The 12,217-nt window shown below is 29.1% G+C and overlaps 1 protein-coding gene across 1 annotated transcript; it reads right to left on the reverse strand.

The window, feature by feature from the left end:
• Positions 1-6,942: 6,942 nt before the first annotated feature.
• On the reverse strand, positions 6,943-7,266 carry LOC107485368 (uncharacterized). The gene has a single exon (XM_016105895.1). The coding sequence runs from the start codon at positions 7,264-7,266 to the stop codon at positions 6,943-6,945; it is 324 nt and encodes a 107-aa protein (XP_015961381.1).
• Between the last annotated feature and the right edge of the window lie 4,951 nt (positions 7,267-12,217).

Raw genomic sequence — 12,217 nt, forward strand, 5'->3', positions numbered from 1 at the left:
TACTAGTGTTAAACCCGTGCGATGCACGGGCTTATATTTAAATTTAGTATAACACTATCATCATCGTTATATAATAAACGTGTTAAATATGTTGTTTTATCTTTATTCAAAGTAAAATATAAATAGAAGAGTTTGAAGTTTATAATATTCTTAAACCATATAAGGAGGGAGATAAAAAAATAAGAACATATATAACTGTAATAATAGCATGTTAATTTTACCCTAAATTTTATATCAAAAAGCTAATAAAAATTTATCAACAAACTAATATCTTACTAACTTCATTAGAAAATCATTGGATGTTGTGCTCCTTGTTACACATTTCATTTCAAATTTGAAAAAAGAGTTATAGATAAATTAGTTATATCTATAGTAAAGATTTGTACAAAAGTGTAAATGATAACATGCTATTAAAATGAAAATAATATTATTCTTACCTAAATATTATTAAAAACCTCTTTGAACACGACATTTGTTGTTGATGACTTTGGATTGCCGTCTTCATCTAGAATTAAAACCCTGAGGCCACTGCGACTCTTAACTCTTGACAAAGCAACATAAAGTTGTCCATAGATGAACATTGATTTTGGCAAATAAAGCCGTACATGTGATAATGATTGATCCTGACTCATGTTAATGGTCATTGCAAAACATACTGTTAATGAAAATTGTCTCCATTGGAACCTAAATGGCAATCCTGAATCTGAAGGAATCAAGTTTCTTCTTGGAATGTACACTTTATCTCCAATATTTCTACCGCTCACTACCGTCGCTCCAATTACGTTGCTGCCAAGTTTGTTAACTATTAATCTTGTCCCGTTGCATAAACCTGAAGTCTGGTCTATGTTTCGCAGTAGCATTACAGCGACTCCTGGCTTCAAAGTCAACTTGTGATTGAGTAGTCCCGAACATTTGATGTCATTTAGAAACTCTGATGTGAACCACTCTTGTTTTACATCTTCATTCTCATCAGCTTGACATGTTGTGTCAGAGCTCAAATACTCCTTTTCCATCCCTGAAAAGATTGTCAAGACAAAATCGTTTACCTTCTCGACACTCTTAAGTGTGGGTGCAAGAATTGCTCTACTCTGAAAATATATGTAATCTGACATGTTTTGCAACAAATTTAGATATGCAAAGTCTACCAAATACGTATAATCGAACTCAGGAGTATTGAGAGTGTCAAAACTCACAAAATTAAAACCACAAGTAATAACCAAATAACTTCAATTTATATTTAAAAAAATTCTAAATTCCAAACATATAAATCGAAAAAAACCAAAAGAAAAATAACAACTTAAGAAAAAATAATGTTTCTATCAAAACAAACATATACTTTACATTATTCTATTAGATAGACTTTAGAAGGGATTCTAAAACACGTGCATCCAAATTCTCAAGTTTCATTCTCAATCTTGATCTTCTTGCAGATTGAAGTATCTCCTTGCACCTTCGAATCTTCCGACTCCGAGAATAGTCGCTTGGCTGGTGTAATAGCATTTTTCAACACTTCGGATTCATCATTGTCCGCGACTTCATTGGAGAATTCAAGTAACAAATTCTGTACAAAATACTACGTTAAATTAAAGACTTCATTCTCACCTTTAATTTTATCTCAATAATATTTTTTGAATAAAATAAAGATCTAACTTTGAGAAAATAAATAAATAAAAGATTCATTTTTTGAACAAAATCATCTTCTTAACTTTATAAGAGGGTGAAAAATATGGATTATCAGATATTTGAACTTCAACGATGAAGAAAAAGGTCTTATCAATTAGGTTAAGAAAAAGTATAGGTGTATCCCATTCTGCAGGGTATTACATAATATATTAATAATAAATAATATAAAAATTACCATTAAAAATATCTTCACTAATATTTTTAGAAATAAATATTGGTTAGAACTTACCAATAGGAGTGGATCAAATATCTTTACACAGCTCTTTTTTAGAACTTGTTTTGTCTCATTGTCAAAGACTACAAAACATGCAAAATAAAATAAAATAGAATTGATGAACAAAAATCAAAGAATGATTAGATGGAAATAAATAAAAATAAATTTAAAATATAAATAATATAAATTTAAAATAAAATAGAAAAATATTAGTAGAAAACTCACGTCTTCATCGAGCCAAACCATCTCAATTGAGTATGGCAATGGAGAATTTCCGTAACTTGGTAGTGTCCATAACCGTATCACTCGTATACGTACACACAAATTGTTGATGGTAGGATTGATGTCTGTAATTTTGTGAATACCAGCAATTGGAATAAGTAGAGAAATTTTGAATATATGTAAAGAAAGGGATTTATGTACTTTAAATTGTGGTGCTTTACATCTCTCATAACTTATATTTTTATAGTTGACTCATAACTAAAATTTTTTAAATTTGATTGACTTTAATTTAAATTTAAATTAAAAGTCAATCAAATTTGAAATTTAAAAAATAACAACCTAAGTAAAATAACCCAAACAAATAAAATAATTTAAAATTTAAAAAATAATAACCTAAGTAAAACAACTCAAACTTAAAATTTGAAAATAACAACGTAAACAAATAATAATTTAAAAATTCTAAATTAACGTAAATCTTTATAGTAATATTAGTATGTAACAACCGAAATATAATTAACGTAAATTTTTTTAAAACTCTAAATTTTTTTAAAAGAATTTATGTAGCTGAAATTTAAAAAAAAAATCAACAAAATTTTAAAAAATAATGCTAAAAAGAATTAACAAATTTTTAAAAAATAGTGTTAAAATGTAAAAAATAATAACTTAAATAAAATAATTTGAAATTTAAAAAATAACAACCTAGGTAAAACAATCCAAACAAATAAAATAATTTAAAATTTAAAGAATAATAACCTAAGTAAAACAACCTAAACTTAAAATTTGAAAATAACAACTTAAGCAAATAAATTTATAATTTATAAATATAAATCTTAAAATTTCTAGTGACGACACGTCAACAAATGAACTCCCAAACTCAACGTATGAACGCCACATCAGCAAATGAGCTCCCCATTTGTATTACTATAAAGATTAGTTAGCTAAATAAGGAACGAAGAAGATAGATACAAGTATTTAAATTCAAGTTTGTTATAATTATTAGGCAGAAGTTTGTAACTCAACGTATGAGCGCCACGTCAGCATATGAGCTTTCCATTTGTATACTATAAAGATTCTAAACTTTTTAAATGCTCTACCTTATTGTATTAAACTTTTTATTTAAAAAAATTGTAATAATTTTATTTTAATTTGAAAATACTATTATGGGACAAAATTTGTACTTACGTAATTCTGCATCATCATGCAACCAATATTGAAGTAGAATTATAATCTTCTTAGTTACCACAGTCTACGAAACCACCACGGACAGCCATATGAAACGGGCTAAGCAGAAGAAGGAAGAAGCTGTGATTGGTAAGACCGTGAGAGGAAACAGGGAGAGACTTGGAGCAGGACGACAACGCGGCGAACGAAGGCAGTTTCTTACTCCCTGTGGCGGTGGCCCCAGAGCGCAATGGACGGCGGCGGAAGCTATAAGTTTAAAGGGATATAATTTTCATTCAAATTATTAAAGTGTATACCACCAAGTATATATTATACTTAATCTTAAACATTATAACACCACATATCCTTACTAAGATTCTTATCAAACATAAATAGTTTGGTAGCAATGGAAGTTTGAAACCAATTTCAAAATACAGAGACAGAAAAAATTAAAGACAGACCCACACTGAACCCTATCAGCTACTCAAACCCACCTTCTCCGTCGGCCATACGATACCATAGCCGCCGGCGGACTAGCCTAACCTCACCTACTCAAAATAAAACTTCAACAACCACCACAGCCACCACCACAACCTCCTCCGCCGCAGCCACCACCACAACCTCCACCACCACCGCCATGACCTCCACCCCGTCTGCCACCGCAAGCAGAAGCTGTCATAATAACTAAGCCACCGTCTTTGGTTCCGCGGCTACCGCTTCTACGAGATTTAGGTTTTGGAGCAGTAGTGGAATTAGTTGTAGTTTCAGTTTTTGTTGTACGTGCATCTCTCTTATTATCTACTTTCTCTTGACCATTCTTCTTTCCACCACCACCGAAACAAAAACAACCCATATAGTTCGTTCGTTGCAGATTCTAACTAATGACGAGTCCTATTATTTTCCTCTATCCTCTTTCCTTATATAGAACTTATGTTTAAAATGAAATTGAGATTTAAAATTTAAATATTTTTACTTTTTTAATCCAATTCAAGGGTTGTAATTCAAACTATAAATTTTGTGAGACCTATAATTTAAAATTAAAAAGGTAGTTAGTTTTAAATTAAAATAGGGGGATATGTTCACCAAAAAAAAAATAGGGGGATATTATTAAAGTTTTTTTTTCAGTGTTTTCAATTATATTTTGTAAAAAGGATATAATAATAAATAAATGTAAATATTTTAAATTATTAATTAATTAACACATTCAAATGACAAAGTTAATAAAAAATAACTTTCAAGAACATGCTACGTGAGTTATACATGCTAATAATTGAAAAATCTTGATTTTAATTATATAATAGATAATAGATAATTGTTCATTTATCTTGGATTAAAATATTATTAAAAATTTGTATTTACCTTCAAAAAATATATGTATTTATCGTCACAAAATTTATTTATTTAAGGAATTTCATCTTTTTCTTTATTTTTTATTTTGCTTTTCTTTTTTATACTTCATAAAATTTTTCGAAAAAACAAAGATATTTGAAAAGGAGAAAACGTAGAAGAAGAATAGAAGATCCATCCAAGAGAAGAAGGAAAAAACACAGTAGATTAGAAGAGGAAGTTGGAGGAAAAAGATGTAGAAGAAAAAAAAGATACACTAAAAACTAATCGCGTAAGATAAGAAAGAAAACATGTTTGGAGATGTTTAGCTAGATATTGTTACAAAATTAATGTGGTCACCCAATAGTTCTATTTTTTAAAATATAGGAGAATAAATTTATAATCTTAATTCTTTTGCAAATTTTTTTTTCTCTTTAACTACCTCTATTTCTAGTAGAAACAAGTTCAAATTATTGTTTGTGTGAACTTCTAAAAATATACTTTTTTTAAGTAATTTTTTTAAAAGATTTTTTTTAAAAAATAATAATAATTTTATGTTTGAATATTTCATATAAAAATATCTTTTTATTTATCAGTTATGTTTGGATCAGATTCAATAATATAAAAAGTTTTTTTATTTATAATGTTAAAACATCTATTTTAAGGTAAAACAAAAATCTTTTCAAGTCACCAAAAAAAAAACAAAAATCTTTTCAAAAAAAGATATAAATGGCAACTTTTGAAAAAGATGTTTCTATTTTTATTTTTTTAGTTTTTTAATTTTACTATTACAAATTTACTAAAACACTAAAAATTAAAAATATTTAATTATTAGTTGAAATGAGATAGGGGGGTGAAACAGAAAAGATTGAGGGATCAGAATCCATAAATGAGATAGCAGGGGATACAATGAATCCCGGCAGGGCCTGAATGGGTCGCAGATAGAGAGTGTCCGGAGTGCCCCGGCCCTTATTAGTTGCAATGTTTACTGCTAAAGGGTATTATCGGCAATTGGAGTTGTTATTAATATTCTCTATATTGTTCTATTCAATCAATCTTTATTGTTTCCTTAAATAATGCTATAGTGTAGTGAGTGTGGTGAATTTGTGATCCTCCTCTTTAGCTTGCACTAAAAGTTTCAACTTTCTTGCCACCCTTTACAATTCAGGCTCTACATAGATCAGAAATTGGCTTGGCTTCACAGGATATCCTTTCAATATCCCTCATTGCATTGCTTGCCACACTAAACAAGTTCCTAGGAGGAATGTCCAAATAAGGTTTTTGTGATTCTCTGATTAATTATTTCTTTTATCTCATACTTCTATATGATTTATTACACCCTTTTGTGTTGGTATATGCTTTATTGTAATAGTATAATTATTGTTCAGTTTCTGTTTTTTATGTGCAGTGACTTAAGAGTAATGACAAACATAAACCATAGATGATGTGCATTGACCACCTTAAATTGAAAATCGATGACGTTTTAGTTTCAGGTTTCTCATATGTCATCGTCTTTTATATTGATGAAAAAATGAATCAGGAAAAAATTTATGACAATACCTCAAAATACTTGACCATTTTCACACTAAGATCAAGGGAATTGCCTTATGAGTATTGGGCAGTTGCTTATCCGTGTTTAATGTGTTATGTCTAGTCAGTTCTCTATCATTTAACTGTTTGGTTTCGAAGTCTAAAGTTCAAATTATATTTCTTAAGCGCATTTCTTTGATTCTTTGCAGTACTATCTCAACTGATCTGGATGGAGCGCCCTTTGGGTAAACATTTCCTACTTTTATCTAGCTGAATTCAGGAAAATTGCTTTTTACCAAGTGATATTGAAAAAGCTGAGATAGTTGATTTCTTGGAAAAGAATAGTTGTTATTTCATCTTTGCACAACTGCATACTATTTGTTGTATGAGGCCAATGAAAAGGAAATGGCAAAATAAATGCTAATCTCAATTGCTATTTGCTATATTTCTTCTGCCTTCAGTTTGACCAACCTTCTGAATTATCTATTCCTTCCAAACGTATATTTCTGTTAAGGAATAATTTGCACAACTGCTTTTTTTTTTTTTTGGCTTTTTTTAAAGTGTATACAAAGTATATACTATACTTAATCTTAAACATTATAACACGACGTATCCTTACTAAGATTCTTATGCTTATGCATCAAACATAAATAGTTTGGTAGCAAAGGAAGTTTGAAACCAATTTCAAAATACAGAGACAGAAAAAATTAAAGACAGATCAACACTGAACCCTATCAGCTACTCAAACCCACCTTCTCCATAGCCGCCGGCGGACTAGCCTAACCTCACCTATTCAAAATAAAACTTCAACAACCACCGCAGCCACCGCCACAACCTCCTCCGCCGCAGCCACCACAACAAACTCCACCACCACCGCCATGACCTCCACCGTCACCCCCTCTGCCACCACAAACGGCAGAAGTAGTTGCGGTGTTACCGAAGGCAGGAGCTGTCATAATAACTAAGCCACCGTCTTTGATTCCGCGGCTACCGCTTCTATGAGATTTTGATTTTGGAGCAGTAGTGGAATTAGTTGTAGTTTTAGTTTTTGTTGTACGTGCATCTCTCTTATTATCTACTTTCTCCTGACCATTCTTCTTTCCCCCACCACCGAAACAAAAACAACCCATATAGTTCGTTCGTTGCAGATTCTAACTAATGACGAAACTACTTCGACTGCTTAGTGCTTATTAATGCTTGTATTTTGGTTAGTTTAGTATGAAAGACAAGTTTAAGTTTCTGTTTCTATTAATTGCCACTGCAATAACAGCTTTTAGAACATGCGAGGATGTTTCCTCCTCTTTCTCCTTCTTCATCAGGTAAGCAAAAATCTGCTAAACTGCTAAAGCTCAATTAGCTAATTCAAGAAACAACTTTCTTCCAATTATTTTCCCCATTTTCTTGGTCAATCGCGTCAATGCATTTTCCTTTCTTGTTTCAACATTGATGCACCACAATGTATTGTTTCATTTGTTTCTTAATACGTTAAACATAGAAAGATAAATCAATATTTTCATATGTCCCGATCAGTGAATTTCTTTATTCGAAACATGCTATATATTTTATTTTTATCGAGTAGCATGTAAATTTATGTTTGATGCATCAAGCATAAGAATCTTAGTGAGGATATGTGGTGTTATAATGTTTAAGATAAAGTATAGTATATAGTTTGTATACACTTTAATAATTTGAATGAAAAATATATCCTTTCAAACTTCAAAGTACCATGGTTTTGTGTTGGTTATATTAATGAAGGAATTATTAAATTAACAAGTTCATATGAAATTAGTGTTGATTTATGCGGTTTTAAAAATTGTATAATTAAAATTGGTTGAATTATTCTACTAGTTTCTATAATTTTATCAAATTTATAATTAGATATTTATTTGTTTTTTTTTAATTTAGTTTTTATACTACTTTTAATTTTGTAATTAGATTATTTTTATGTTAAAAACGTTAAAATTAATAGAATATTTTTCTTAAAAAATATGTGGTCAAAGATCTAATTAGATTTTTAATTGTGGATACTTTTAAATTTATGGATAAATAGTTAGTTAACTCAAATATTTTTTATACTAAAAAAAGACCTAATTACAAAATTAAAAACAATATAAAGACCCAATTAAAAAAAATTATAAAAATCTAATTATAAATACAGAATAATTAAACCATTAAAATTTAAAGAAATGGACAATAAAATAAAAGATTTGAGACAACACATACTCTCAATTTATATGGAACTTATGTTTAAAATGAAATTGACATTTAAAATTTAAATATTTTTAGTCCAATTCAAGAGTTGTAATTCAAACCATAAATTTTTTTAGATTTATAATTTAAAAATAAAATCTTGTCAATGGTGCTGTAGGTGAATTTGTTACTGGTGCAACTGTTCTGGGTTACAAAGGTAGCCTTTTGCTCCAAACTATTTATCTCTGATAGACCATAATTTGCATATGTTAAATCTATATTTTGAAATCTCACTTATGGAACGGGTCCGCTGATTTGTCGATGAAAATGGTGAACAAAACTCAATGATGCTTTGATGGCTTTCACCTATAATCTAACTAGATGTGATAGTGAAGTATCATATAAGGAAATCCAGTTCATTTGTATGTGAATGTTGTGTGTGCGTGTGTATTCGTGAGTTTTCATATTTGTTTCTTTATGATTTGTGTTTGGATCCGATGTGTTTTTGTTCATATGCCTAATGTCAATTCTGAAATCACATAAGTTTAAAGTGACATTTGTGCCCTTTTTTTGCTGTTTTAAGTGATCTGTTTCATTCAGATCCAATAATACTTGGTTGATAGCTGATGTTATATAAACTTGAAGCTCCTAAGTTGTTCGTATTCCATTCCAACCAAGAAATTTTTTTATTCTTGAAGCCAACAATGTCTTGTAGCCATAGCTTAAGGCCTAAGCATAATGTATCTGTTAGCGGTTGTAGTTCAAATGAAACCTTTATTGTTAACTAACTGAAACTTTTCTTTTAATTAATTTCTGGAAAGAATGAGAATTATAGGATGCCATGATAAAGTTAGCTGTATTTTTCATTGCTTGGGGGTTGGGGCTATGTTATTTATTATTGTAATGCTTATTCAGTCTTAAAATTTGTTATCCATAGGTGGTTCGTCAGTTAATGTGTCTTCAAATATTGGCACTGGAAGAAGCCAATATGTGAATGCTGGAGAACTAAGTGGCAGCACTTCTTCACATGAAGGACTTAACAAGCTGATAAACATAGTGATCTTATAGTTTATATAAACATTGTGGGAGCAAAGAACTAAGATGTATATTTTCCTATGTAAATTCTCTTGCCGCACATTTAGTATTTTGAATGTTGCTTCTTGTGCTTCATTTATGCATTGTTATAGGTTGGTTTGTCCAAATCAGCTATAGGTGATTCCAATCATGTAGAATCAGTTCATTAATTTTTTTTTTTTTTTGCAGCATTGTAAATTTATTGACAGAATTACTTATTCAATAACAGATGCAATTATACAATAGTCCTAAAAGAACATAGCCCTGAATGTTGTTCATTTTTTAAATTAATTTCTCAAGCTACACTTATAAAATAATTTTTCAAGCGTCTATATTTTGTTATTTGCTTTTAATGATTTGTTAGTGTTTAGAAAAATAAAAGTTTACAATTTCATGCCGACAAACAAGGCCTTCGAGTTACATTTTATAATCGTATGCTAAGCAAATCCTTATTAATTATTATGCTTTTTTCTCATTAATTCCAAAGAAAAGTATAGTCTAATTTTGATATGTAAAGAGTATCTCCCAAACGGTGTTTTGCTTTTTATATGACAGAACATTTACATGAGTAAACACTTCAATAACATAATAAAGCATTGCTGTCATTTTAAACCAATTAAATAAAATAGAATAAAAATAATTTGACACTAAATAATTAAAACAGAAATTTGCAGGAATATAAAGTAAAAAAATTAACATCAAGATCAAATGAAATTAATGAATAAATTATTTGAAACATTCAAACTTCAGGCAGTGTCATTCAGGGGTGGATAGATCCAACTTTCTGATATCTGAAATTTAAGGAAACATAACCAATGAAACAGTGGCAATGGAATGCCAACAAAAACAATGCCAATATATATATAATCCTTTTGAATAATTTTCAACCCTTGAATTTGATAGATAAGTAATAGAATAACTTACATGTTGAGAACCCGTAAAAAGCCTAACAACCCCTCTTTCTCTCAATGATTTGTGGAATTCTGTGAACTTTCATTTCCACCTCTCAGCTCCGATAATATAAACAGGCTTCCTGCGTGAGGAATGAAATTATTTTCTTGTGAGAAAAGGTATGCCAGAAATTAAAATTGAGTTTTCAGTAAAATTATTTAGTGGTTAGGTAAGCCAAACCAATTGAACTGTCAGAGCTTACTATCAAAACAAATTTCTTAACAACCAAATCTAAACCTCCTGAATAAATCTTTACCTTGTCCATCCCAAATATAAATTTTGGGATTGCCCTCAAGTTTCTTCAATATAGTATCTGACACCTTATTCAAAGGCAAAAGAAAGAGAAGAGTGAGTCAGAGATAACAAATAAAATAAAATAAAATAGATAATGAATTTACATCTTCACATTTTCCTTAGGCAGCCAGGAAACTAGTGATACTATCTACTGGACTTACCACTGATATTATTTTCTTGTGATTTTGATTACTCATTGCTCTCCTTTAAGTAAATCTGTGATCTTAATTCTTCATTTACATATGGTAATACCAAACGATCGTCCAAGGCGACCTTGCTCCTTAAGACCCCTAATTGCCAAAATCATCAGCATCATGCCAAATAATCATCAGTTTATCACACCAACATGTGTGATCATATATACAAATAGCTCCTGCAGATGATCAAGACCAATCTCAGACCTTATGATGTCAAAATGAAACAAAAAATAAGAAAAGCAATATCATGCATACTTAGTCCAGTCACAAAGGAACTGGATTTCCTTATATGATACTTCATTATCGCATCTAATTGGATTATAGGTGAAAATCATCAAAGCATCATTGAGTTTTGTTCACCATTTTCATCGACAAATCAGCGGCCCCATTCCATAAGTGAGATTTCAAAATATAGATTTAACATATGCAAATTATGGTCTAACATAGATAAATAGTTTGGAGTAGAAGGCTATCTTTGTAACCCAGAACAGTTGCACCAACAACAAATCCACCTACAGCACCATTGACAAGATCCCTCTTCTTCTTCTTTGCCAAAGACAAATAGGCGCAAAGCGAACAAACACACCTATAGACATTATACATGGTAGAGCTTAATGACATCGTTTAATCTATATGACTGATCCCATTTAGTGAGATAAGACTTTGTTGTTTTTGTTTATATATTTTTTTGTTTTAATTTTTAAATAGTTTCAAACATAAAATTAAAGTTAATTGAAATTGACTACATTAAAAAGATTAAGGTAGTTTTTGTCCAATATATTTTTTATTAAATAAAAACATAAAATTAAATAAAAAATATTTTTTATTTTTATTAAAGTATAAGGATAGTTTAGTAAAAATTGATATAATACATATTAAAAATAAATTAATTATTGACGTAAAAAATATAATTTATATGTTGTGTTCTAATTTATCCACGTTTTTATTGTATCAAGACATATAAATTTATTATTGTACTAAATCAAACACCGATTTACATTTCACTAGTATTAAATGGGGGAATAAGAGACTACAATATATACATTATACATATAAAAGAATAAATCCTTTTTTTATTACAAAATATATCTAATGATGAAAAAATAATTTAATATTCATTAGAAATTAGATTTGTTCGACAAAATTATCTCTGTTACTATTTGTTAAATGAATTTAGTATTTAGTCAGTATTGAATTAATTTATATTTTTTATGATTATATTTTTTAGCAATGTAATATTTATATGTTAAAAATTTTAATTATTCTAAATATATTTTTATTTTTAATATTAGAATATAAAAAGAAAACAGAAAAATGTATATATTGTCTATTGTAAAAAAATTTAAAAGAAATTAATTTAAAAATAGAATAAAAA

This window comes from Arachis duranensis, chromosome 4 (assembly GCF_000817695.3).
Source record: "Arachis duranensis cultivar V14167 chromosome 4, aradu.V14167.gnm2.J7QH, whole genome shotgun sequence".
In the NCBI taxonomy this organism is placed as follows: Eukaryota; Viridiplantae; Streptophyta; class Magnoliopsida; order Fabales; family Fabaceae; genus Arachis; species Arachis duranensis.

Coding starts and splice junctions, on each gene's coding strand:
- LOC107485368 (XM_016105895.1), bottom strand. CDS start 7,266: ATGGGTTGTTTTTGTTTCGGTGGTGGGGGAAAGAAGAATGGTCAGGAG.